We start from the raw sequence: 27,539 nt of genomic DNA, 5'->3' as shown, positions 1-27,539 counted from the left end.
CTGTGCTAGGACTTACGGTATATATATATATATATATATAATATATATATATATATATATATATATATATGATATATATGTGACAGCAGAGTGGTGTCTGCTGTAGAGATTCTTCTGCACCGATATATCGGCCAATAATCGGTATCGGCCGATAGTCAGCGCCGATATATCCTGTCAATCAAAAGAGGGCAGGAAATTTGGACTTGGTGCAAAGAAAATGCTAAGAAAACAGTTTGATGTTCGGTATTAATAGTAATGATATGAATTAATAACATTCAGAAAGTTAAGAAATATTAATTTAATCTTCATAATTTAGGTAATGTGTGTTAATATTAATTTGAGTAATATGTTTGTTTATAACTGATACCAGTTAAGTTGATGAAACAGAGAGAATAAAGGTTTTATTTGCATTTCGTTCAAAATATAATAATAGAAAATAAAATAATGATTAATTATTAATTATAATGAAATTATCATTAATTTAAAAGAAGGTATAAAAGGCAGAACCCCCAAACTATCGTTATCGGCAGATATCACTCTGAATAATCGGCTGTCGGTGGAGAAATTTAGTATCGGTGCATCTCTAATACATATAATATATTATTATATATAGATAATTATAATTATTTATTTATCTAATTGTTTATAATAAAACTGTTATTTGAAGTTCATTTGTTTTATTTATTTATTCTTAATAATATACATTATTTTTTAACACATGAAGCATTTAAAAAAAATGATAAACTCTATATATATATATATATATATATATTAATTTATTATTATTTTTATATATATTTTATCTTATTGTTTAACTGTAATAAAACTTTTGTTTGATTTATATATGTATTTTTAATATGTTATTTTTAAAAACATGAAACATTTAAAAATATGTTCGAAACTATATATAGTTAACATATTGTTTAAATATATATATATATATATATATAATTTTTAAAATGAATTTTATTAATTTTAATTATTTATATATTTATCTAATTGTTTAATTGTAATAAAACTTTTACGTTGTATTTTTAATATATATACATTATTTTTTTAAAACATGACATTTAATATATATATAATTTTTAAATTAAATTTATTAATTTTAATAATTTGTATATTTATCTAATTGTAATAAAACTTTTACAGTTATGTATTTTTAATAATATACAATATTTTTTAAATACATGAAACATATTTAAGAATGTTATAAACTATATATACATACATATAAATATATATGTATATATGTGTGTGTGTGTGTGTGTGTAAACTTTTATTTTTAAAAATAATTTTATAATTATTTTTCATATATTTAAAGGGTCTATATATAAGAATTTCCATGCATTAATTGTTTTCTTTTATTGCCAATGTGTGAACAGCTTGTAATAAAACGTAAAAAATTACGCCTTCCCCGACTTCCTTCCTAGGTTGTCTTTGAAAGCCTGTGGACTGATTTAATGTGAAGGATTTTGCTGGGAAACTCAAAAGATGTTACGCTCTCTTCTGTTCAGTGAAACATGAAATGAATGCTTATACAATGTTCAGGATAATAATGAAAGAGCCGATCTGTACTGTGATGTCAATGTGTCGTGCAAAGAAAAGTGAATCATTCAAACTACAGTCACACATAGTCAGATCTATATAGTCTATAGATATACTTTATAATGTCATTTTAATGACCTCATCTGAATTGCAGAGCCGCTGCAAACATCTGCATCACTACAATCAGACGCTTTCTGAACTGCTGTTTTCTCACCGCTGTCGTTTTTATTGTTTATTAGTTATTGAGAGGAAAGCGCAGCGCATATTTACATATTCATCTAAACGTCACTCTCAGCAGCGTGGACAGTATCACCGCAAAGGTTAAATGCTTTCAAATACATTATTATTCATCATTTATCAAAATTATTCATACCATAAAATAAGATTTTATTCATACCGCCCACCTCTATTCTGTCTTGACATCTGAACATGTGGGTTTTAATGCTAAAATATATCGAATACGTGAGAATACGCTCGACACAGACACAAAGCGGGATTGTATCCAGATAATGGAGGTCTTGTCTTGTCCGTGACCTCTGACAGCGGCATGGAAACGACCCGTGTGTGGAGGGAATCACGCTTTGACCAGAGTTAGTCAGCACGTGTCTGGAGATCCCATCAGAGTCACGGACGAGCGACTCACTCTCTGATTCTCTGACTCACGTCGCCGGACAATGACTCTGATTCAGTCCGGAGCGGGAGGAAAGCACCGTCTGACATCATGGCTTTGAAGACATCATCTGATGTGTGGTTTTTGTCCGTGTGTGTTTTCAGGAGACGACACGCTGAAGACGTGGGACATTCGGAGCTTCAGGAAACCTCTCAGTGTGGTTTCTGGATTGACCTCCTTCTTTCCCATGTAAATGGAAACTTCCATAAACAGATAAACTTTGTGATTTTAACTCTTAATATTTATGAAAACATATTTCATTTAGCTGCCAAGTTGAAGTTTTTCATCTAATTTTTATATTTCAGCCTTATTTCAGTGAATTAAAATGATTTTGGATAGTTTTAGTTAACTGTAACCACACTGATGATAAACATCATGTTATTGATGAACACACTGCTGATTATGAAGTGTGTTATAAGGCGTTATGAATGTAAAGTGTCTGTGATTTCCATCAGGACGGACTGCTGCTTCAGCCCTGATGATAAACTGCTGGTGACGGGAACCTCCGTCAGGAAGGACGAAGGCAACGGGAAGCTGCTGTTCTTTGAGCGCCAGTCTCTTCAGAAGGTCTATGAGATTGAAGTGGCCGATACGGTAGGTTATACTGTAGTCTTTACTAATAACGTCACAAAATATGATTTGACGACGTGCAGTGTAGTATGGGACAGCTGACGCACACTTGACTGAAGAGACCCGACTGACTCACATGAGGCCCGTCACACAAACACGTCGCTCACACTTACTTCATATAATATATATTTTATATAAACATAAATCTGACAAATAGGTATTTCATTATTGCAAGTAATATATTATAATTGCAATTTGTTTTTATGCATTTATTTCATATACATCACTATTGTTACTATTATACTATTATTTCATTATTGCAGATGAATATTATATATTTTTATTTTAATTATTTTATATTTTATATATACTATTATGCTATTAATTTTGTTTTAGTAAATTTTTATATATTTTTTTTTCTATTCAGCTTTAATTTATTTTTTACAATTGTCATATATATATTTTTTTATTGCAAATAAAAAAATTTATTAACATAATTAGTTTTTAATATATATTTCATTATTGCAGATTAATATTTTTATATTTTTTATTTTAATTATTTTACATACACTATTATGCTATTAATTTATATTTTGAATTAGCTTTTATTTTTATAATTTTTTAGTAATATTGTGAAGTGCTTTTTCATTTTTCTTAGCTTTTTTCTGTTTAGCTTCGATTTATTTTATACTATTATTTCATATATATTTTATATTTTAATTTTTTATTACAAATTAACATAATTTGTAATTTAATAATTTATTACATATATTTTTTTCATTATTGCAGATTAATATTTTTATTTTTTATTTTTATTATACATTTTATTTTTTTATTTTAGCTTTATTAATATTTGTATTTTAATTTATATATATATATATATATATATATATATATATATATATATAGTTTGTTATTATTATTATTATTTCTATTATTATTATAATAATATAATATTATTTCTAATATTATTATTATTTCATTATTGTAAATGAATATATTATACTTTTTATTTTAATTATTATTATTATTATTATTATTATCTGCTATATTTATTATTTGATTTGATTTCCAGATGTTCCGGCAGCTCTGGTTCTGCTCATTTATTCTTTACAGTATCCAGAGAAAGCGACACGCTCCAATAAAACAGTTTTCTCTAATTATGGGAACACTGTCTGGAAAACTGCGGTCTTGAATTACTCGTTAAATATTGTGCCGTCAGGTCACCAGTGCAACTGCAGGCAGGAAACTTAACTTTCCGCCTGTCCGACCCTTTGGAAGCGAAGGGAACGCTGTCTTCCTCCATCCATTTGCTGGAAGGACACGCTGCGGTGACCTCGACCGCCGCTCTTCAGAGGTTCATCTGAAGCGAGTGAAAGCTCTCTGAGGTCTCTCTCTCTCTCTCTCTCTCTCTCTCTCTGAGTGACGGCTCAAAGCTCCCGCGGCCGTCCGGGATGGAATGTGCCGTTGAGTGTCTTTCTCAGTCCCAGCGCTCCGCATCGCTCCGTCTCTAGTCATAACAGCGTGAGGCTAATGGTGTCCACCCCAGTGTGCTTCATGACAGGATGGCATAAAGCAGATGTTGACGTCTCTCACAGAATCACGGAGCAGCAGCACTCGTCAGAAGTGCTCATGATTGAGTGTTTTCCAAACCCTTCCTCTGATTCATGCTTCTGCTGATACTCTGGGCTAAAAGAAGTTGAAATTTTGAAATTATTATCATTTCATTATTATGTCATCTGTTTTTAGAGTTCATCTTCATCATCAGAGAAACGAGATGATCACACACTGCCAGACGCCTCATTTAAAGCTTTACAGGAGAATAACATAATCTGACATAACGATATTTCATTTTTCAATTCAATATTAGAATTATTTTACATTTACATTACATTTATTTCATATACATTTTATATATAATAAATTATTATTATTATTGTTATTATTATTCATTCTTGCATTGCATATTTTATTTTAAAACTTTTTAAAACTTCTGTATTTATTCAGACACCTTGAACATTTAATTCATTAATTCAGTTTATTCACTATAATTTAAAAAATGGTAATAAAATATGAACAAGATCTCAGAGTTAAACTGTCAGAAAAAATGGTCAGATCAAAGTGTCTGAATAATTTGTAATAATTTGTAATAACACTGTATGAAGAATGTTTGGGTATAATATGTCACAGTTTTTCTATCGTCACTTACAGAAATGAACTACAGTGTCCTGAGTAAAAATATATCAAAACAAATTATCTTACAAATTATTATTATTACAAATATATTATTATTATTAATAATGACTGCAAATTACTATATTATAATTTATATTTTATTTATTTTTATGTATTATATATTTTATAATTTCATTATTATTCCATTATTAATTTATATTTTAATTATTTATTACATATATTTTATTTTATATATAATTTCTTCTTCTTCTTCTTCTTTTTCCTCTTCTTCCTCCTCTTCTTTTCCTTTTCCTCTACTACTTCTTCTTCTTCTTCTTCTTCTTTTCCTCTTCTTCTTCTTCTTCTTCTTTTCCTCTTCTTCTTCTTCTTTTCCTCTTCTTCTTCTTCTTCTTCTTTTCCTCTTCTTCTTCTTTTCCTCTTCTTCTTCTTCTTCTTTTTCTTCTTTTCCTCTTCTTCCTCTTTTTCTTCTTCCTCTTCTTTTCCTTTTCCTCTTTTCCTTTTCCTCTTCTTCTTCCTCTTCTTTTCCTTTTCTTCTACTACTTCTTCTTCTTCTTCTTCTTCTTCTTTTCCTCTTCTTCTTCTTCTTTTTCTTCTTTTCCTCTTCTTCTTCTTCCTCTTCTTTTCCTATTCCTCTACTACTTCTTCTTCTTCTTCCTCTTTTTCTTCTTCCTCTTCTTTTCCTTTTCTTCTACTACTTCTTCTTCTTTTCCTCTTCTTCTTCCTCTTTTTCTTCTTCCTCTTCTTTTCCTTTTCCTCTTCTTCTTCCTCTTCTTTTCCTTTTCTTCTACTACTTCTTCTTCTTCTTCTTCTTTTCCTCTTCTTCTTCTTCTTTTTCTTCTTTTCCTCTTCTTCTTCTTCCTCTTCTTTTCCTTTTCCTCTACTACTTCTTCTTCTTTTCCTCTTCTTCTTCTTCTTCTTCCTCTTTTTCTTCTTCCTCTTCTTCTTCTTCTTCTTCTTCCTCCTCCTTCTTCTTCTTCTTCTTCTTCTTCTTCTTCTTCTTCTTCTTTTCCTCTTCTTCTTCTTCTTCCTCTTTTTCTTCTTCCTCTTCCTCTTTTTCTTCTTCCTCTTCTTCTTCTTCTTTTCCTCTTCTTCTTCTTCTTCCTCTTTTTCTTTTTCTTCCTCTTCTTCTTCTTCTTCTTCTTCTTCTTCTTCTTCTTCTTCTTCTTCTTCTTCCTCCTCCTCCTCCTCCTCCTCCTTCTTCTTCTTCTTCTTCTTCCTCCTTCTTCTTCTTCTTCTTTTCCTCCCTCCTTCTTCTTCTTCTTTTCCTCCCTCCTTCTTCTTCTTCTTTTCCTCTTCTTCTTCTTCTTCTTCCTCTTTTTCTTCTTCCTCTTCTTCTTCTTCTTTTCCTCTTCTTCTTCTTCTTCCTCTTTTTCGTCTTCCTCTTCCTCTTTTTCTTCTTCCTCCTTCTTCTTCTTCTTTTCCTCTTCTTCTTCTTATATTGTAATTATTTTTCATAACACTTTATAGATATTGTTTTTGCTTTTACTTATTGTATTTTTATATTTATATATATTTTATTTATTTATTTATTTATTTATTTTGTTCGAAATAAAATAAAATACTACTACTAAAAAAAAATCTACATTAATTATATTTAGTTTGTTTGTTTGGGTTGGGTTTTCATCTGTCACATGTTTGCAGGTGTGAATGAAATATCCTAAAATGAAAAGTATGCCATCATTTGCTCACCTTTTTGCCATACTAATTATTATTTATCATATAAATATTTTTTTTCCAGTAAAGCATTAAGTGAGACATTAGGCAGTGTGTGTCAGCTACTCTTTTCCATACGAGGACAGCGAACACTGATTTATTCTACCAAACTCCAAAAATATCCCCATCATTTGTTTCCGGCATCAGTAGGATCTCATCAGTGTTCGGCTCTCGGCGGGTGTAAATACCTTCGGACCGTCCAGAGGACTACAGTTATTTATAGCTGACCTGACGAGTGAGCTATTTACAGTGTTTATCTCCACAAGACGACTGAAGAATTTAAGTGCTGTCTTTATGAAGTGGTGCACCAGGCTGTCCTGTGACGGGAAGAGCCACCAATCATGCGAGTGTAAACACTGGACGTAACCCCGGCGCGGGGTCGCGCTCTGGACCGGAGAGAGTAAATACTCCAGGGGTGGTTCTCGGCTTCGCTGACTTTTTCACAAGGTGCAAAAACCAGGTGAGACATCTGCGTCCTCCAGGAAGCCTGTTGGTCCGTCTGCGTCGGACGGCTGGAATGCGGCTCGATGCCCAAAAACTAAAACAGAACCAGCGCTGCTCACATTTAAGTGATACAGTGTTTATTTAAGTGTGGTGCAGCGTCTTTGTCTGAACTGGACTTGCACAGAAAGACTGAAGCTACAACTACAATATAAACTTTGAGCTGAAAGCAGGTTAATGTTAATGTTAGGACAGACTCCAGGCGTGTTCCTCTCATGTTTAACACCTCTCCTCCTGCCTCCACAGGTGTGTTTCACTGCATATCTGTCAGAAAACCCCTTTTACTCCAACATAACGAATCGAACTGTGAAAGCACTCGTGTGTCTCCTGCCACATGTTCATGCTGTCAGTAAACAGCTTGTTTTGTTTGGGAAAGATGGAAGATTGAATAAGTTGCTGAAATGCTATTTCAGTCTTTGCCATAACTGCAGTAAATGTGCTGAAGAAAGACCTGATTCACTAATAATTCATCATTAAGATTACATACACTTTATATACATTATATTTTATATATTTAATTTATTATTATTATGAGTAGTGTGTGTGTGTGTGTGTGTGTGTGTGTATATATATATATATTATTAACCATTATTATCATTACATTTATATATGCTATATACATTATATGCACATATTATATATACATTATATATTTGATTAATAATTAAATGATTAATATTAAAAAATAATAAATATATTATAACTTATTTTAGTTAATTATTTATGTATATTATGCATTTTATCTAATTTATTATTATTAAATTAAATTTATTTTATGTAAATTATATGTAACTCATTAGTATTATTTCCTTATTACAAATTAATATATTAGATTTAATATATTAGATTTTTTATTTAATTGTATTTTATGTATATTATGTATTATATATCTAATTTATTATTATTATTATTATTATTATTAATTCATTATTTCAAACTACCATATTAACATTTTTATTTTAATTATTTATTTTATATCTAATTTATTATTATTATTATTATTATTATTGATTCATTATTTCACATTAATTTTATATTGTATTTTATATGTAATTTATTATTTTTATTATTTTGTTACTGGTATTATTGTATTATTATTATTATTATTTAATTTTTGCAAATTAATATAGTTATTTATTTTATTTTATATTATGTATTATATCTAATTTATTATTATTTTTATTATTAAATTATTTAATTTAATTTATGTAAATTATATGTACATAGTATAGTATTATCATTATTATTTCATTATTGCCAAGTAATATGCTATAATATTTATTATATTTTGTATATGTAATTTATATTACATATTAATTTATAAAAATTAATATTATTATGTGAAATGAAAGCATCCTAATGTCTTCTGGGTACATGGGCGTCATATTTGCTCCAGTTTGGCACATGCTCATCCTGTCATCCTGTCCTGTAAACAGCTTGTTTTGCTTACAAAAGATGGAAGATTGAATAAGTTGTTGAAATGCCACTTCAGTCTTTGCCATAACCACAGTAAATGTGCTGAAGAAAGACCTGATTCACTCACATGGCCATTATTATCATTCCTCTTCATTCTAGCAGAAACATTTGAGCTGCATGTAAATACTTTGCATCATGAGTGTTTGTTTCACTGGCACATGAAGGACTCTGGAGGCAAACAGGACAGCGGTGGGAGCCGTAGATGCATGTTTGGGCCGATATATATCGCTATTTTCAGCCGTTCTGAAACTGAATTCCCATGTGCTGCTTTTCCTGATTGTTTGCTTTCCTTATCCAGGGTCTCTGTGTGGCATGATTGCAAGTAATTGTTGGCGAGCATACCTGTGGACAGCATGACCTCCGTACGCCGTGATCCGCAAATATACAGATGTGCTCGATCTAAAGCCTCCACGCACATGATATCTGCAAGATTACGTTTGTATTCCGGCAAAAAAAGGCTCAGCTGGAAGCACATTTCAGATCCACGGCCAGATCTTTTCTAAATAATCAATTACTCGGCCACATGCCCACGGAGACGGATTAACCCCGTACATCCCGTTAAGTCAATAAGGGCCGTAGAGACCCCCGCTACGGGATGGGGGGAGGGCCTAAAGCCGTATTCTAGGTCAGGCAGGCTTAACTGAGTCCGGCTGGTGGATTGCAGGCAGAAAGGAACCCCGGCACGGGTTTGGAGCCGAACAGCTGGAGGCTAAGCAGATTTCACCCAAATGCCTCTGCAGGTCTTTCCTGATCTGCACAGATCTGTTCAGAAAGAGAACTTTCTTGGTCACAGTATGATGATATTCAGAGGTGGCCTTTGCAATTTGGAGGCCCGTTTCAAACAAACAGTTGGAGCCCCCCTCCAAAAAAATTACAATCACGACTGTAAACAAAATCAATCTTCATCACTCTCTCAGCCCTTCAGCGAGCACCTCGGACAGCGTAATGACCAGGCCATGAGAGCAAAGAAATAAAAATTAGAGAACAGCGATTAGAAGTGATTTGATACAATATGAACTAGATGAGTAGAGTTCATTGGGACAAACTTTGATGTTGGCTTGACAAAACCGTATGAAGGTTTGAATGTTTTATAAGCTTTAAATTTAGTGAAGTGGAAAAAGACATTGTTAGAATGAATGAACATGTTTTAACACATTGCTAGCATGAATTAGCATGTTGTTGACATGCATTAACATGTTGCTAGCATGAATTAGCATGTTTTAACACATTGTTATCATTAAATTATCATGTTGTTAGCATTATTTGTCATGTTGCTAACATGTTTTAGCACATTGTTAGCATGAATTTGCATGTTAGCATGATTCTTCATGTTGCTAGCATGTTTAACATGCTGTTAGCATTGATTAGCATTTTGCTAGCTTGAATTAGAATGTTGTTAGCATGATTTAACATATTGGTAACATGTTTTAACACGTTAGCATGATTTAGCATGCTGCTAGCATTTTTCAACACACTTAGCATTAATTAACACGTTGCTAACATTAATTAGCATGTTGCTAGCATGATTTAACATTTTGTTAACATGTTTTAGCACACAGCTAGCATGAATTAGCATGTTGTTAGCATGTTTTAACACATTGAAAGCATGAATTAGCATGTTTACATGTTTTAACACATTGATAGCATGAATTAGCATGTTGTTAACATAAATTAGCAGGTTGCTAGCATATTTTAGAATGTTGTCTTAGGATAGTCATTAAGCTTTGTTAGTGATAGACAGCTTAATAATAGGTCCCCTTTAAAGTCACCTAACATTAACTTCTTGTTTATTGAACTCTTGTATAAAATCAATAGACTCACATTTGCAATCATGCTGATATTCGGGAAAACAGCACTCTATATCCTGTTATAAATATTGAAAACAAGAACTCATACAGGGACATTTTTGCCCCTTGATTTTTGGGGGGCATTTTTATTAATTTTGGTGGCATTTTTGCCACAAGCCCCTTCTGATGCGAGGCCAGTTTCAAGTTAAACAGATGAAACATAATATTATTGAAGCAAAGAATGCTACTGATGATATTTATTATGCTCCTCCTGTGCTGTTATGTCTTTTTTTTTTATGAGGGGCCAAGCCCTGAAATGGCTGTATTGTAATTGTAAATTTTCTTATTATTATTCCTCCCGAATGGGAGTCTATGGCAGCCCCATCAACGGAACATGAGAAAATGATAAAATTTGGCACTATTGTAGAGATGGTCATGAATAGTAATTGGACCAATTTTGGAGTCTATAGGACCAACTCTATAGCACCACCACCAGTTCAAAAATTCAATTTTCTAAAGGTAATAACTTTTGAACCGTTTTTTCTAGAAAAATTAAATACACATTAGTACACTTGATTCCTCTCTTCATGCTGATCACATTCAACATCTAACATTAAGTCTCCGCCCATTACAGTAGTGGCCATTTTGAAAAGTACAATATTCCGTTTTTTCACTACTCCTTCAAATTTTGTCCAAGTTTGTCTAAAATTTGATCAAATGATCTTTGGACTGGGCCGCACAGAAATTTTTAAATTCATCTTTGTATAAGGTTGACCTGAAATTGGTTCAGAGGCTGTATCTCGGCCAAACTTTGAGCAATCAAAAGAAATTTGGTACGCTTCGTCGGAACCGTGATCTTGAGGGTCCATGCCAATTTTGGGAACAGCGCCACCTACAGGTCATGAGATCTGAAAAATGGCTATTTTGGCTCATAACTTTTGAGCAGTTTGTCAAAATCATGATCTTGGTGTCATGCCGAATCCGAGGATACCGATTTTTGCCAGGATCAGATGAACCGTCTGGCCGCCATTTTGAATGTTGACATAAATTGCTACATCTTTTAAACAATTTGACATATCAGCACAAAAATTGGTATGTATCATCATCAGAATGTCCTGAAGGTACCTGAGAAGTTTGAACAGCGCCACCCAGTGTTCCAGAGATATAAGGAATTTTGCAAAAACACTTATAACTTTTGAAAACATTGTCCAAATTTATTGGCCGATTCCGACAATGTGTCATTTGTCATTTTCCTTATATGTGCTTGTCTGCCATATTGAAGTAAGTGAAAAACAGTTTTTTCGCTACTACTCCTTCAAATTTTGTCCAAAATTGGCTCAGATGATCTTTGGACCGAGACGCACAGATTTTTGATATTCACTTCCGTTTTAAGATATTCGTCTCAGAATATGACCTTGCCTGCATTTGTTGTCTTATGCCGGTTAGCTTAGCATGCTAACTGGCATGCTAGCCAGTTGCCATTCTTTCTAATGTGGCTCTTCAGCTATCAGGTTAACCATAAATTACATTAGCATTAAGTTAGCTTAGCATGCTAATCTGGTTAACATGCCAAGTAATGCTTTTTTGTGTGCTCATTCTCACACTAAAAGCTCTCCTCAGCAGCTTAGTAAATGTACATCCTTAAGTAGCTCAATGTGTATAACCAGATGCCTGATGAGCAGCTTACCCAAAGATTGTGGGTTCGAATCCAGGGTGGAGCAGTTTTATGAAATTGTGTGTTTTGATTCCTTTATTATGTGGGTCATCTTTATTCCTTTTGGATTAGAAATACATTTTTTTTTTTTATTCATGCTGTGTTTATTGCACATTCTGAGTTCATTCCTGTTTTTTAAGTTCGTTCAATTTCTGCAGTTTTTGCTCTTTCTGCTCTGCATCATGCTGCAGCCCCTTCAGGGTCTTGGCCCCGTATCGCTGCTTGCAGCTATATTTATTACTAATCTGTTATATTTTTATTTTTATTTTTTGGGGTTGGATTTTCTGCTGTCACAAGCAAGTAAGATCGTAACAGGCTTTTCTGGCGTTTTACAACTTTAATGGTGCCGTTTTCGTCACTAATGAACTGTCATTGTATAGAAATGTGCAGCATTAAGCCATTTCCCTGCATGTGATTCAAGGTATTCATGAGTCTGTTCCTCCGTCTCACAAACACACTGTCACACATGCCCACAGATCCCACACATGCCCCTGGCAGCGGCTCATTTGTCACAGGCCGTCTCTGAGATCCAGGCCTCTTCCCGACCGCCAAATATAGTCAACTGGAGATGAGCTGGACGGCGAGAGATATCAGACGTCACCCTCACACAGACTTCCTCTGCGATCGGTTTATGTTTGCTTCCTGTTCAAATAATGAATTCTCACTCTGTATTTCCTCTCGTTCTCTCATCTCGTGTTGTTTCAGAGCGTTGTCCGCTGTCTTTGGCATCCCAAGCTGAATCAGATCATGGTTGGAACGGGGAACGGTCTGGCGAAGGTCTACTACGACCCAGTCAAGAGTCAGAGGTGCAGTTGGTTTGGGTGTCCGTCTCCGTCACACTTCACACATTTTTCCCTGTTTTTCCGCCAGTGTTTGTCCAGTAACGATTCCAGCCAGATTTGGACTGATTGATCCGACTGATTAAAGCGAGGAAACTCAACGAAATGACTCATTCGGTGTCATTCATGACTCCATTAGTGTCGTCTGAGGGCAAAATCAATTGTCTGCACGCTTAGAACAAAGTCACGTCCTGTTGATACAAAGCGCTTTTGTTTTCAAACCTTTTTATTTACAAAAACTTTGAGTGGTAATATATTAAAATAATGAATAATTTATTTATTTAATAATAAATACATTCTATAATTAAATTTTACAGTAGTTCATAATTGTTTTTTTAATTATTTTTTTTACTCACAAATAGCAATTTCTGCCTGATTTAATAATTTAGAGCTTGACATAACTAGAATATAAACTAAAAAAATTCTAGGAGTGATAATATATAAAAATAAGTTATATAATAATAAATAAGTTATTTAATTACATTTTCTAGTGGTTCATGATTTTTTTTTTTTTTATGATTTTTACTCACAAATAGCAATTTCTACCTGATGGTATTTTAGAACTTGACATAAAAGAATATTTATATTTAAACTTTTTTTATTTACAAAAGTTAAGAGTGGTAATATATTTAAAAAATTAGAATAATTTATATAATAATAAATAAATTCTGTATTTTTTTTTTTGTGAATTACTTTTTAATATTTAATATTTTTAATTTTAATATTTTAGAGCTTGATATAACTAGAATATTTATATTTATTATAGAACTTTCTGTGACGTTTTAAGATGTTTATTCATTTCCATATTTCCAGGTCAAGAAATCAAACTTTTAAAATTCTTTTTAAAAAGTTTTTCAAGACTTTAAGAATTCTATACAATTATAAAATTGTATATTTTTATTTGTTTCCTTATTTATATATATATATATATATATATATATATATCTCAGTTTATATCTTGATTTGTAGTTGCTGAATTTTATTTTAAACTGATTTTAAGCCATCTTTCTTGCAAGTGTTTTAGAAGCTAATATCCTGTTTTCTGTGTTCTTCAGAGGGGCCATGTTGTGTGTGGTGAAGAGCAAGAGGAAGGAGAAACACGCTGAGACGCTGACACAAGATTACATCATCACCCGTGAGTATATGACGCCGCACCTGTAAATGCGCTCAAGTACATTTGCATATATTGTCATATACGTGTCAGAGCCGTGTGCTTTGCTGCTCAATTGGGTCATCTTCCACATCACTTCCTGTCCTCTGCTGTCAATACGTGCAAAAAAAAGGTAACAATCCAAAAATCTGGATGGTTGAAATAAACAGGAAGTTTTAGGATTTAAAACAAAAGTTTTTCTGCATTATTTGTACAGTATGTGACTCATCAGATATACACTGATCATACTTTATATATAATTTAATACATTTGTTCAGCAAGGATGCATTAAACTGATTAAAAGTGTCAGTAAAAACATTTATTTTAATGTTAATGTTACAGAAGGTTTCTGCTGAAAATAAATGCTGTTCTTTTGAACTTTCTATTCATCAAAAGAATCCTGAAAAATAAAATGCATCACAGTTTCCACAATCTGAAGCAGCACAACTGTTTTCAACACTGATAATGATCAGAAATGTTTCTTGAGCAGAAAATCTGCATATGGTTTTGTTCATGTAGCTCCAGCTTAGAAATTACAATAAAAATAATTATTTAATTATTGCAAATTTTATAAATATAATTATAATTATAAATATTAGAATTTTTATCTTAATTATATATATATATATATATATTGCATATATTTATTATAATAATATTATTATTATTGTAGTGCTATTAGTAACACAAAATTAATTTCTCTGATATAATTATAATATCAGATATATCAGATATAATTAGAATAAAAATCAGATATAATTAGAATATAATTACAAAAAAGCTAAATTTCAGTCTGATTTTTTGTGCACTTTATATGGACTAGTACTGTTATGGGACTTAATTATTATTAATATTATTTAATTATTACCAATATATTATGATTATTTTCTATATTTATTTTATGTGAATTATTATTATCATTATCATTATTATTATTATTCATATTATTATTGTTTTTTTTATTAATATTCAAATATATTATCATTTTTATTTTAATTGTTATATATATATATATATATGTTATATATATATATAATTTATTGTTGTTACAATTATTATTATTGCACTGCTGTTAGTAAAGCAAAAATCATTCAGCTTATATAATTAATAATGATAGATTTAGTATTAAATTAGAAAAAAATGCTGTATTTCCAGCATTGCTGTCAGACGTTTGGACGCTGCTGTATTTACTCAGACACACACACATTAGCGGCAGATGATAATATTGCCCCGTCCTGCCCTGAGAGGTGCCATCCTACATCCAGTCCTGCCACAGACCCATTAACCAAGCTGTGTGTGAGAGTGAGTGAGTGAGAGTGTGTGTGTGTGCGTGTGTGTGCGTGTGTGTGCGTGTGCGTGTGTGTGCGTGTGTGTGTGTGTGTGTTTGCATGGAGTGAGTGCTTTCCATCGGATTGCCCTGCGCCGAGGCTCACCCGAGGGGCACGATGCCATTAGCACGCGACACTCCAGCAGCCACGCGTGTGCCACGGGAGCGTCAGTCACGCCAGCGCGTGATCAACACCCGTGAACTTACAGACCCTTCAAAACTCGCCCACCATGACAGTGCCGTTCTGCTCAGGAAATAGCGATGGAAAATTTGAGGTGACGTGAAACAGGATGATGGACCATTGAGGAAAAAAATGGACATGTGTCACCGGTAACCTTTTTGCTTAATGTAGCGTGTGGAGTCCTGAATGGAAAATCGCTCCATCTTTCCTACGTCTCCCTGTGACCCTGGAGTAAAACACACACACACACACACACACACACGATCATCACAAACACACATCCAGCCATTTATTTTGGTTGTGTTTGGCAAGCTGTGAAATGTGGGCGACTTAATCAAAAGTAAATAAAGCATAGTGCTGCTATGGCGCGACTGAAGAGCGTAGTATTCCCATAGTACTCCTGAGTTTAGTGTGCTGTAGCTGGTGTTGTTCATGTCCAATGACTGTCATGTGATTCATGTGTTTCTCGCAGCTCACGCTTTGCCCATGTTTCGTGAGGCTCGTCAGCGCAGCACCAGGAAGCAGCTGGAGAAGGACCGACTCGACCCTCTCAAATCCCACAAACCCGAGCCGCCCGTCTCCGGTCCAGGTGAGGTGAACCTCCTGAAGCTCTGACTCTCATGAAGAAGGTCCGGTTTGTAAAGCATTAAAGGCACAAATCCCTCATTCTTTAGAGTAGAACTGCTGCATATGTTAGATATGAATGTGTTTGAATATCAGTACATTTAAAAAAAAAAAAATGTTTCGTAATTATGTCCCACATTTTCTGTGCAAAATGGTCCTGCAAACTTTTTCGACAATTGACAAAATTAACATTCCTTAAAATTGTGACAGGAGATAATCTAATATATTTTTCTTTATTTGTTATATTTTTTAATATAATTAACTACAAACCAAAATTAGGGTTAAACTATTAGCCCCTAAATCTATTCTTCAATGTATTTAATAATATATATTTTTTATTTTTTATATATGTATATAAAACATTTAAATTATAATATATTTATTTAATCATTAAATGCATACATTAAACAAAAACACATTTTTGTTATATTAAATAAAAAATGATATATATATATATATATATATATATATATATATATAAACATTTAAATTATAATTATAATATATATTTATTTAATCACTATATAAATATATTAAAAAACAAATTTTTACTATATTAAATAAAAAGTTTAATTAATTAGTAGTAAATTGTTACATTATGTAAATACATACGTTAAACAAAAACAAATTTTTACTATATTAAATAAAAAATTATATATATTATAATTCTAATATATTTATTTAATCATTATATAAATACATACATTAAAAAACATTTTTACTATATTAAATAAAAAATGTCATTAATTAACAGTACATTGTTACATTATGTAAATACATTAAACAAAAACAAATTTTTACTATGTTAAATTAAATTTAAATATATATATATATATATATATATATATATATATATATATAATACATGATTATTTATATATATATATATATATATATATATATATATATATATACATTAAAGAATTTTTTTTTACTATATTAAATACAAAATTTAATTAATAGTAGATTTTTGTTTAATGTCTATTGGTAGAAAAAGAAAATCACCCAAACCAGGTTTCAAACTCTATTTCTACATTCCAAGTTTCAGTACCAGGTTTGCAAAAGTAAGTATATTTATAGTAAATAGACTGAAATGAAATGGCACAGTGTCCAAATAAGCGGCACATACATTTGGCAGTTTTTAGTCGTCCAACAAGCTGCTCGAGTGAGTCTGAGTCTCAATGCCAAGATGTTCCACCAGCGCTTGTGTAAACACTCCACTAGATTACATTAAAGTCTTGGCAGAGGATCAGGTGTGGCCGTCTGCGCTCCTCCGGTCCGATTCTGCAGTACAGGATATCACAGAAACTCTCCGATCAGCAGACACCAGTTGAGCCGCCACATCTCTGCACCTCTCATGTTCAATCACAACATAAATACACTTTCCCCGCGTGTTTTGCTTAAAGGGGTCCTATTCTGTTTTTTTTTTTTCTGTTGCTGTTTGAGCATGAAAAAGATCTGCAAAGTTCCTCCAGCAGGAGTTCTTCTCTGTATCAGTGTCACAGTTTCTGAACTCTCTGAAACGCCTCCAGTTTTCTTCCAGGAATGAACATGACACAATCAGGGGCGTCAGTTGGGTATGGCAGGGTGTGGCGGTTGCCTGGTCAGGTCAATGCAAAGCAATATATTTTTATTGCATGATTAATGGAGTTATATTACTACATATAATTTGTAATTATTTAATAAAGTAAATTAAAGCAATCTGGTTGTTAAATGTGTCATGCAAGTTTAACAGCACTGCAAATGTTTCTTTTTACAACGTGACAAAAATAGACAAATTGATTTTTAATGTTATAATAGTGATTTGATAATCTCTAAAACAAAAAAACAAACAAAAAAAAAATATATATATATATACAGGTGCTGGTCATATAATTAGAATATCATCAAAAAGTTCATTTTTTTATTATAAATTATTTTTAAAAATGAAACTTTCATATATTCTAGATTCCCTACATGTAAAGTAAAACATTTCAAAAGTTTTTTTTTTTAAATTTTGATGATTAGAGCGTACAGCTCATGAAAGTCCAAAATCCAGTATTTCAAAATATTAGAATATTTCCTAAGATCAATCAAAAAATGGATTTGCAAAACAGAAAAGTTCAAGTTCTTTAAAGTATGTTCTTTTGTGCACTCAATACTTGATCGGCAGGACATATTACAGCAAATGACTTGCTCCTAGCACAAATTACAGCATCACTGAAGTGTGGCATGGAAGTGATCAGCCTGTGGCACTGCTGAGGCACTATTGAGCCTTCAGATCATCTGTATATTGTTGGATCGACTGTTTCTCATCTTTCTCTTGAAAATATCCCATAGATTCAGGTCAGGCATGTTGGCTGGCCAATAAAGCACAGTAATATCATGGTCAGCAAACCACTTGGAAGTGGTTTTTGCACTGTGGGCAGGTGCTAAAGTCCTGCTGGAAAAGGAAATCAGCATCTCCATAAAGCTTGTCAGCAGATGGAAGCATAAAGTGCTCCAAAATCTCCTGGAAGATGGCTGCATTGACTTTGCACTTGATAAAACACAATGGACCAACACCAGCAGACGTCACGGCCCCCCAAATCATTATTGACTTCAGAAACTTCACACTAGACTTCAAGCAGCTTGGATTCTGTGCCTCTCCAGCCTTCCTTCAGACTCTGGGACCATGATTTCAACATGAAATGCAAAATTTACTTTTATCTGAAAAGAGGATTTTCGACCACTGTTCACTGTCCAGTTCTTTTTCTCCTTAGCCCAGGTAAGATGCTTCTGACGTTGTCTCTGGTTCAGAAGTGGCTTGGTAGTCCTTTTCCTGAAGATGTCTGAGTGTGGTGACTCTTGATGCGCTGACTCCGGCTTCATTCTACTCATTGTGAAGCTCTCCCAAGTGTTTGAATCGGCTTTACTTGACAGTATTCTCAAGCTTGCGGTCATCCCTGTTGCTTGTGCACCTTTGCCTACCCAATTTCTTCCTTCCAGTCAACTTTGCATTTAATATGCTTTGATACATCACTCTGTAAACAGCCACCCCATTCAGTAATGGCCTTCTGTGACTTACTCTCTTTGTGGAGGGTGTCAATGATTGTCTCCTGGACCATTGCCAAGTCAGCAGTCTTCCCCATTAGTGTGGTTTCAAAGAACAAAAGATACCCGGAATTTATACTGTAGGGATGGTCATTTAATGAAACTCAAATGTAAATATTCTAATATTTTGAGATACTGGATTTTGGACTTTCATTAGCTGTACGCTCTAATCAACAAATTTAAAAAAAAAAAAACTTTTGAAATGTTTTACTTTACATGTAGGGAATCTAGAATATATGAAAGTTTCATTTTTTAAAATAATTTACAATAAAAAAATGAACTTTTTTACGATATTCTAATTATATGACCAGCACCTGTATATATATATTAAGGAGTGGAAATGGTTAATGAGCCAATAAGTGCTCCTCTGCCGCCATCTACTGGTTATAGTGGTCATTTCATGTCTTTTTTAAATTTTTAAATAAGTGTTTGTTTTTCACCAAATGTTAGTTTTCCTACATCGTGAAACTTTTAGTTATACAAATGGAGACAGTCTTTGAAAGATGAACGAAAAACATTTTTGGTTATCACATTAAAAATAACATTTAAATTGGCTTTTGGTAAATTGACGCCACTGGTCGCAATATTCCTTATTTAAATAATTCATATGCAGAATAAAGGGGCGGGACCTGGTTGAGTTAGTTAGTAGAGTGTTGAAACTGGCGGTTATGGTAAGGGGTGGGACATTTCCCAAACACCAATCACAACACACTGCTCCAGTCGACCAATCAGAGCACATTGTGCTTTTCAGAAGGAGGAGCTTCATAGAGACAGGAACTAAACAGAGCGTTACTGACAGACTGGGAAGAGAGGAGCTGCAACAATGGAGAATATGAGGAAAATAATCAACATTCAAGCATGAAAACCTGTTCTAGTAGAGCCCAAAAACAAAATCAAGACTTAAAAGGGCATAATATGGTCTCTGTGTAAGTGAGGGAGGCTGAATGATGGATTTGTGTCTGTATTTGTTCTGCTCTGATCTTTGCTTTTGTCCTCGAGCAGGTCGGGGTGGTCGTGTTGCTGCCCACGGCGGTACGCTGTCCTCCTTCATCGTGAAAAACATCGCCCTGGACAAAACCGATGACAGCAACCCGCGAGAGGCGATCCTGCGTCATGCCAAAGAGGCCGCAGAGAACCCTTACTGGGTCGCCCCAGCCTATAAAAAGTAAGACACAGACCAGAGCGGAGAGTGTTAGCTTAAACTGACAGAAACACCAGCGCTGTTCCCAAATGAGCTGCAGACGTCAGTGTTTCTGTACCACTACTGAACCTGCTGCACCAAGGCAAAGAGGAGAAAATACATATAAAAAATTATATATATATATATATATATGCTGTCCCACAACCAAAACACACATTTAAAAAGCATTTAAGTATTCAAATTTGAGATGTTTACTAAGATCCTTCTATTATCTATTGAATCCCACAATAATATTTAAAATACCAGTAACCTTCATACAAATAAAATCTTCATTTTATTGAACCCTAACCCCTAAACTTCAACTTGTGATAATATTGAGATAATTTTTGCAATTTTTTCCATTGTTGTTTTTAAAAAATATATTTTTGATTTTTTTTTTTTTTTTTTTTTTTTTAAAGTGAAGTTAAAAATATATATATTTTATATTTTATTTAAAAATATATATATATATTTATTTTAAATGTTATTTTTAAATCATGAAACTTTATGTAAAAAAAAAAATGTGACCCGCATTTTCATGTCACTACCGAAACAGTGTGTGTTTTACTCCATTGGCCGAGACTGATTTTAACACACTTCTACATTTTTGATCAGGAAATATTCCTGTGTCCCTCCCTCTCATAGCCTCTCTTTCACAGTAGATAGGACCATCATTTTGAGTTAAATGTGTTCAAAAGTCTGAAAATCTGTGTGGAACTTTAAGGAACGTCACTACCAAACACCTTTTTTCTGCAATTAAGCAAACTTTTTTGGGTGTTATTCCATAAAATTTAGTTTTTCTGTGTGTACAACTGTTCAGAACTGTGCTAGCTAACCATGTGTTGATTAGCATCTTTGAGCTAGACTCAAAAGTATATAAAATTGTCGCTACCGAAACAGTCACGACCGAAACGTGGTGAAGTTTCGGTTGTGACATCATTATTTTTTGAGTGTTATTCGATAAAATGTAGTTTTTTTTCTGTGTACAACTGTTCAGAACTGTGCTAGCTAACCATGTGTTGATTAGCATCTTTGAGCTAGGCTCAAAAGTATTAAAAATTGTCAACTTCACCACGTTTCGGTAGTGACATCATTGTTTCGGTAGTGACAAAAGGGAACACATAATCATTTATTTGGGCGAAATAAACAAAATTTTAGTACAGTTAAGCAAATCATTAGTATTTTAGTATGTTTTATTATGCAAAATGCTTTAGTATGTGAGTTAAAATTCTGTAATGTTTTATGGTCACTACCAACACATTACTGTCACTACCGAAAATGTGCAGTCACAACCGAAACATGGGATGTTTTGTCAAAAATAAAGTATATTGAATGATCAACTAAGATGTTATTATAGTGTTTGGTTCAATGTATATTCAAACTAATGAATCCTTCACTTTGACATCAGTATGATTAACTTTATGCCTTCTACAAAGAAAGATTGGATTCAAAATACAACAAACTACACTTGAAATATTGTTAAAATTATTATTGATTTACCTGTGAAAACTTTTTTTTAAAAATAGCAGAAAATATATTTGCAAGGTAGATGTGACCCTTCTTATTAAATTATTTATTATTGTGTTTCGGTAGTGACAAATTTGGGGAGAGGAAATATTCCAAAACTTTCTGAAAATACAATATGAGAATTAACTGTACAATTACTAGAACTGTGTACCTTGGATATTATACAATTTGCATACTTACAAAATTTGTGGAAAAAGACATTTTTTTTCCAAGATGTTTCCGACTCTGACTATGAACCAATTCTGTGGCCCCTATATATATATTCTGGGATTGCCTTTTATTTGTAGAAAGCATGTGATGCTGCTGTATAATTTGGTCGTGATGAGGTAATATCTCAGTATAATTACAGCAGCTGGCAGGTGCGCAGGTGACGCCGGAGCTCGAGGTGTCACAGACAGAAACTAGAGCAGTAGTTCAGATGACACCGGTGTGTCACACCTCACACAACAGATGCATTAATGTTTGAAGGGATTGGAGATCTTCAGATGCGTCTCAGGTTTCACACTGAGCTCTGAAGGGTGAGGGGGACGCGATTCACGAGCACAGGGACGTTTTTAACTTCACTGTCCCAAAATAACAAATACAGTGACCTCGAGAAGAATGTGAACTCTTAAAAATATCTCAATGTGATTGAATTACATAACAAAATACAAAAGATAGTGAGTGAAGAACAATAAACTACACCTTCATATATGTTTTGTATCTAATGCAGTGACATTCAGATGTTTTTAGTGTCCAAATATTTTTGTGTTTGATAAAATCAATCATTCCTTATCTTGTGCCTTTTGGGTTCTCTGTACTGTGTGAATTAACTATTATTATCTTATTATTTTTTTCATACTCCAATAATGTGTGTGAAAATATATGTAAAAATACGTAAAAATGTAATTATTATATAAATTGGTGTGTGTGTGTGTGTGTGTGTGTATATATATATATATATATATATATATATATATATATATATATATATTAATGTTTATTGGTAGAAAAAGACAATATCACAAAGTTTTTAGATATATATAATACTTAAAAATAAATATTTACTTAAAATACATTTTTATTTAATTATTATATAAATACATTTATATAATACATATTTTTAAATTTGAAAAATAAATAATAAAATGTTTATATATATATATATATATATATATATATATATATAAACATATATAAACATATTTATCTATAATTTATAATATTTTTTATTTAATTATTTTTTGTTTATTGTTTATTGGTAGAAAAAGACAAAATTACCCAAGTCAAGTTTTAAATATATATATATATATATATATATATATATATATATATATATATATATATATCTACTTAAAATATATTTTGTGATTATTATATAAACAAATTATATAAAATATTTTTTAATTCATTTTTGTTTATTGTCAGAAAAAAATGAAAATAGTGTGTGTGTGTGTGTGTGTGTATATATATATATATATATATATATATATATATATATATATATATATATGTATATGTGTGTGTGTGTGTGTGTGTGTGTATATATATATATGCTTTTTTATTTAATTATTTTTTGTTTTTGTTTAATGTTTATTGGTAGACAAAGACAAAATCACCCAAGTCAAGTTTTAAACTTTAAATCATTTCTTATCTTATGTCCTTTGGCTTCTCTGTACCGTGCGGATTATCATCAGATAAAACATTCACAGTCGCTGCCAAAAATGCAATTTCTTTGTTATGATTTTCTTCATACTCCAGTGATGGATTACATCCTGATTTTAATTTTTTTAGTTTTTACAAAATACTAAAATAAGATCTGAAGAATGCCAAATTGTGCTTCTTGTCATGGGAGGAGTGATTCCATGAAAGGTTTTCCAGGTTTATGGATCTTTAATGCATGTGGAAGCGGCAGGTTTATGTTGTTTATGTGTAGTAAAATCATATGTATTTACATTCTGTCCGTATGTGTCGCAGTGAAGCAGGAGCGTCCTGAAATATGCTGCGCGATAAGAAGCTGTCAGGAGTTTTATCTGCTCATCTCGTCTTCTGTTGGATGTTTATCTGGAGAATAACACATGGATCTGTTTTCCGCGGTGGTCCGTTCAGCTGCACCACTGGCAGAACAGAATCGAGCGGACAAAACCTGTCTGTGACGGATAGCGTGACGAGATCAGAGCCGTGCGCGAACACGGATACTGTTTTACATACTGAATGATGTCACAGTAGAGGCCTAAATACAGCCTAGACAAGAACTACATGCGGAATATACTGGTGACCGTATTGATATGGTCATAATTAGTCCTGTTTTAATTATCAATATCCTTCTGATTCAGATTCTTTTCAATAATTCTTTTCAGAATATTTTTTTTTTTTTTAATTTTGACTTTTTTCAGAATTACCAGTTTTTATCTCATAATTCTGACTTTTTTCTTGCAATTCTGACTTTTTTCCTCATAATTGTGACTATTTTTCAGAATTGACAGTTTTCATCTCGTAATTTACTTTTTTCTTGCAATTCTAACTTTTTTTCTTGCAATTGCAACTTTATTTTTCAGAATTGCCCATTTTTATTTCGGAATTCAGACATTTTTCTCACAATTGGGACTTTATTTCTCATAATTGCCAGTTTTTATCTTGTAATTCTGACTTTTTTCTTGCAATTGTGTCTTTATTTCTCGGAATTGCCCGTTTTTATCTCCTAATTTGGACTTTTTTCTCCCAATTGGGACTTTATTTCTCATAATTGCCAGTTTTTATCTTGTAATTCTGACTTTTTTCTTGCAATTGTTTCTTTATTTTTCAGAATTGCCCGTTTTTATCTCATAATCCTGACTTTTTTCTTGCAATTCTGACTTTTTTCCTCATAATTGCAAGGAAAAACATTCAGAATTGTGAGATGAAACGTCACAATTACCTTTTGTATTTTTTATTCCGTGGCAGAAACAAGCTTCCATAGTTCAGTCAGTTTCAGTATTAGTAATATTACAATTATTGTTACGGTTAATTATAGTTAATATGGAGAAACAAGCATTCTTAAAATTTACAAACAAAATGTCCAATACCTTTGAATTTAAGATTGACAAACCTGTTTGACAAGTTTTTGAATATGATTAATATAATTTGTAGATAAAATATAAGCAGATTTTTTTAAATAAAGATAACGCTGATTAAATTGAACCTCTTCACATCTCTAAAGCTACTCAGAACAGAAGCCTGTTTTGTGTCACAGGTGTGTGTATGAGTGTGTGTGTTTGTTTGACTGACGGTGTGTAACTGTATCTTCATCATTAGTGAGAGAAGAGCTCATCTCATCACTCCATTACTACAGTAATGACACGCCGACGCTAATGAACAAAGAACTAATGATCCTGTTACTCTCGTAGTGCTCGTGTCGTGCCGCTTTAATAGCCGTCTTCAGGTGTCCGAACACACACACACACACACACACACACACACACACACACGCTGTGTCATTGACACCTGAGAAGATGTCGTGTGAATTCAGGTCATCGCTGTAACGTCTCTCCTGTCAGTGTTTGTCCTCTGAAATGTGTCGGTCGAATCAGATGTTGACACAACAGATTGACTTCTTGACAACTCAAACCTGTTGGATGGTTTGAGATGTAATATTGTACACTCATAATTACATTACCACTATATATATATATATATATATATATATATATATATATATACATATATATATATTATAATATCTATCGTTGATATACTAGTTTTTGTTAATATTCTTTTGAATGAGATTTTACTTTTAAATTTTCTGTTTCAATTTAGTTAATGTTTTGGTTGTTTTTGTAATTTTTATTAGTTTTAGTTTTATGTAAATTTTAGTTTATTTAGTGGTAGTTATTTTAGTACTTCAACTTGAACTAAACAAAATGATAAATGTTGTTTTTATCTCCTAATTTGGACATTTTAAGTATTTTAGATTATGATTGAATTGATGCATGTGATATTTGGTTTACATGATATCTGGATACTGATTTTTAGGAAATAATAATTGGAATTATTTAAACATTTATTCACATTTATTTGAATTTATTTAAAATATTAATTTGCACTAGAATGCATTTTTTATTGCTTTAACTAGCTGAAATAAATGTTTATTTATTTATTTATATACAGTTTAATGTGATAATTCAAAGTGATTTCTGTCATTAAATATCATATTTACCTTCTTTATAGAAAGATTCCAGTAAACACTGATAATAGGGATCAGAAGTGAAAAGGAGACGATTACGTGTGAAAACAAACCTAGAAAGAGACGTGAGGATTTGAGAAGAAAAATGAGAGATTCCAGTGAATTATTCATGGATTATATCGTAAATTATATCAGGAGAACAGACGATAAATGCGCAGGATATGATGTCTTTATCCATACTGTTACAGCGGAATATAATGTAAAAACTCTTTTACCGGAAGTGCCTCCCATAATATAAAATGCAGTAGACTCGTTAGGAGAAAGGTGGATAGGGAAATATGACAACCGACTAGGGAGGACATTTTACTAGTCCTCACTAGTTAAAAAGTGTGTGTGTGTGTGTGCTGATGTCCCTCTGTGACTCAAACACACACACAGAGCAGATGTTGTGTTTTAATCAGTACGCTGTGGACGAATGAAAGTAGGGAACTAGATTAATCCCTGTGAGTGTCACCATCATCCCTCTTCTGTCTCTCTCTGCTTCTAAACGCGTGTCTCTCTGTCACTGGGCCACAGCTGGATCATGCGCTCTGTTCTCATATTAGATGCTCCAGTGTCCAGTAAACGCCGTGTGTGATATTGAACGTGTCTCATGATGTGTTTTTTCCCTGGACAGGACGCAACCAGAGCCGCTGTTTGCCGAGGAGGAGGACGAGGAAGAGGAGGTTGACAAAGATCAGCCAGAATGGAAGAAACGCAAGATCTGAAGAGAGTCGAGAAACTATGATGGAGTCGCTTCCATCTGGATTCTCCCACAAACTTTCCAAACCTTTAATTGGACTGTGGACATTTCAAGTGTGCATTTGAGCGGAAGAATTTGTCATTTTGCTAAACGTCATTTTTAATTGATTTAGTTCTGCTCGCACAGATGATTCATTGTTGTCTGATTTATTATTTTGACTGTTCTTTTCTGGTTGTATTTTTGTCTTTTAGATTATAAATAAACACACAGTGTGGCCAGAGCCCATGTTTCTCGTACACGCTTCACAAACACTCTTTTATTTGGGGGTTGAAAACCAAAAATGTGTGTGTTTTACATTCGCTCAACCTTTACTAAATAGTGTTGGATATTTATTATTTTTTGGTCAAACCTGAATGACGCGGCGAGACTCGTTTTGTGCAGACGTACGTATCGCTGTGTGAGATCACATGTTTGCGTGACGGTCTGCCGTGTAAACATACAGGACGTCACGCTATCACAACACATTCCTTTCCGTTGAATCTCAGACCCGAGCGACGGCCCTGAACGACTCCTCGACTTCC

At 32.7% G+C, this 27,539-nt stretch overlaps 1 protein-coding gene across 1 annotated transcript in view; it reads left to right on the top strand.

The window, feature by feature from the left end:
• Positions 1 to 27,254, top strand: part of LOC127520487 (WD repeat-containing protein 70) — an 87,314-nt gene extending 60,060 nt beyond the window's left edge. The window contains exons 12-18 of the mRNA XM_051908637.1: positions 2,323 to 2,407; positions 2,674 to 2,812; positions 12,881 to 12,981; positions 14,070 to 14,149; positions 16,145 to 16,261; positions 20,371 to 20,533; positions 26,893 to 27,254. Coding sequence (XP_051764597.1) covers positions 2,323 to 2,407; positions 2,674 to 2,812; positions 12,881 to 12,981; positions 14,070 to 14,149; positions 16,145 to 16,261; positions 20,371 to 20,533; positions 26,893 to 26,983 — 776 coding nt within the window. The 3' untranslated portion in view covers positions 26,984 to 27,254. The remainder of the gene's footprint in view (positions 1 to 2,322; positions 2,408 to 2,673; positions 2,813 to 12,880; positions 12,982 to 14,069; positions 14,150 to 16,144; positions 16,262 to 20,370; positions 20,534 to 26,892) is intronic.
• The last annotated feature ends 285 nt before the right edge of the window (positions 27,255 to 27,539 follow it).

Source organism: Ctenopharyngodon idella, chromosome 10 (genome assembly GCF_019924925.1).
Source record: "Ctenopharyngodon idella isolate HZGC_01 chromosome 10, HZGC01, whole genome shotgun sequence".
NCBI lineage: Eukaryota > Metazoa > Chordata > Actinopteri > Cypriniformes > Xenocyprididae > Ctenopharyngodon > Ctenopharyngodon idella.
The sequence above is the reverse complement of the archived record's forward strand: the minus strand, read 5'-3'. Positions and strand labels throughout refer to the sequence as shown.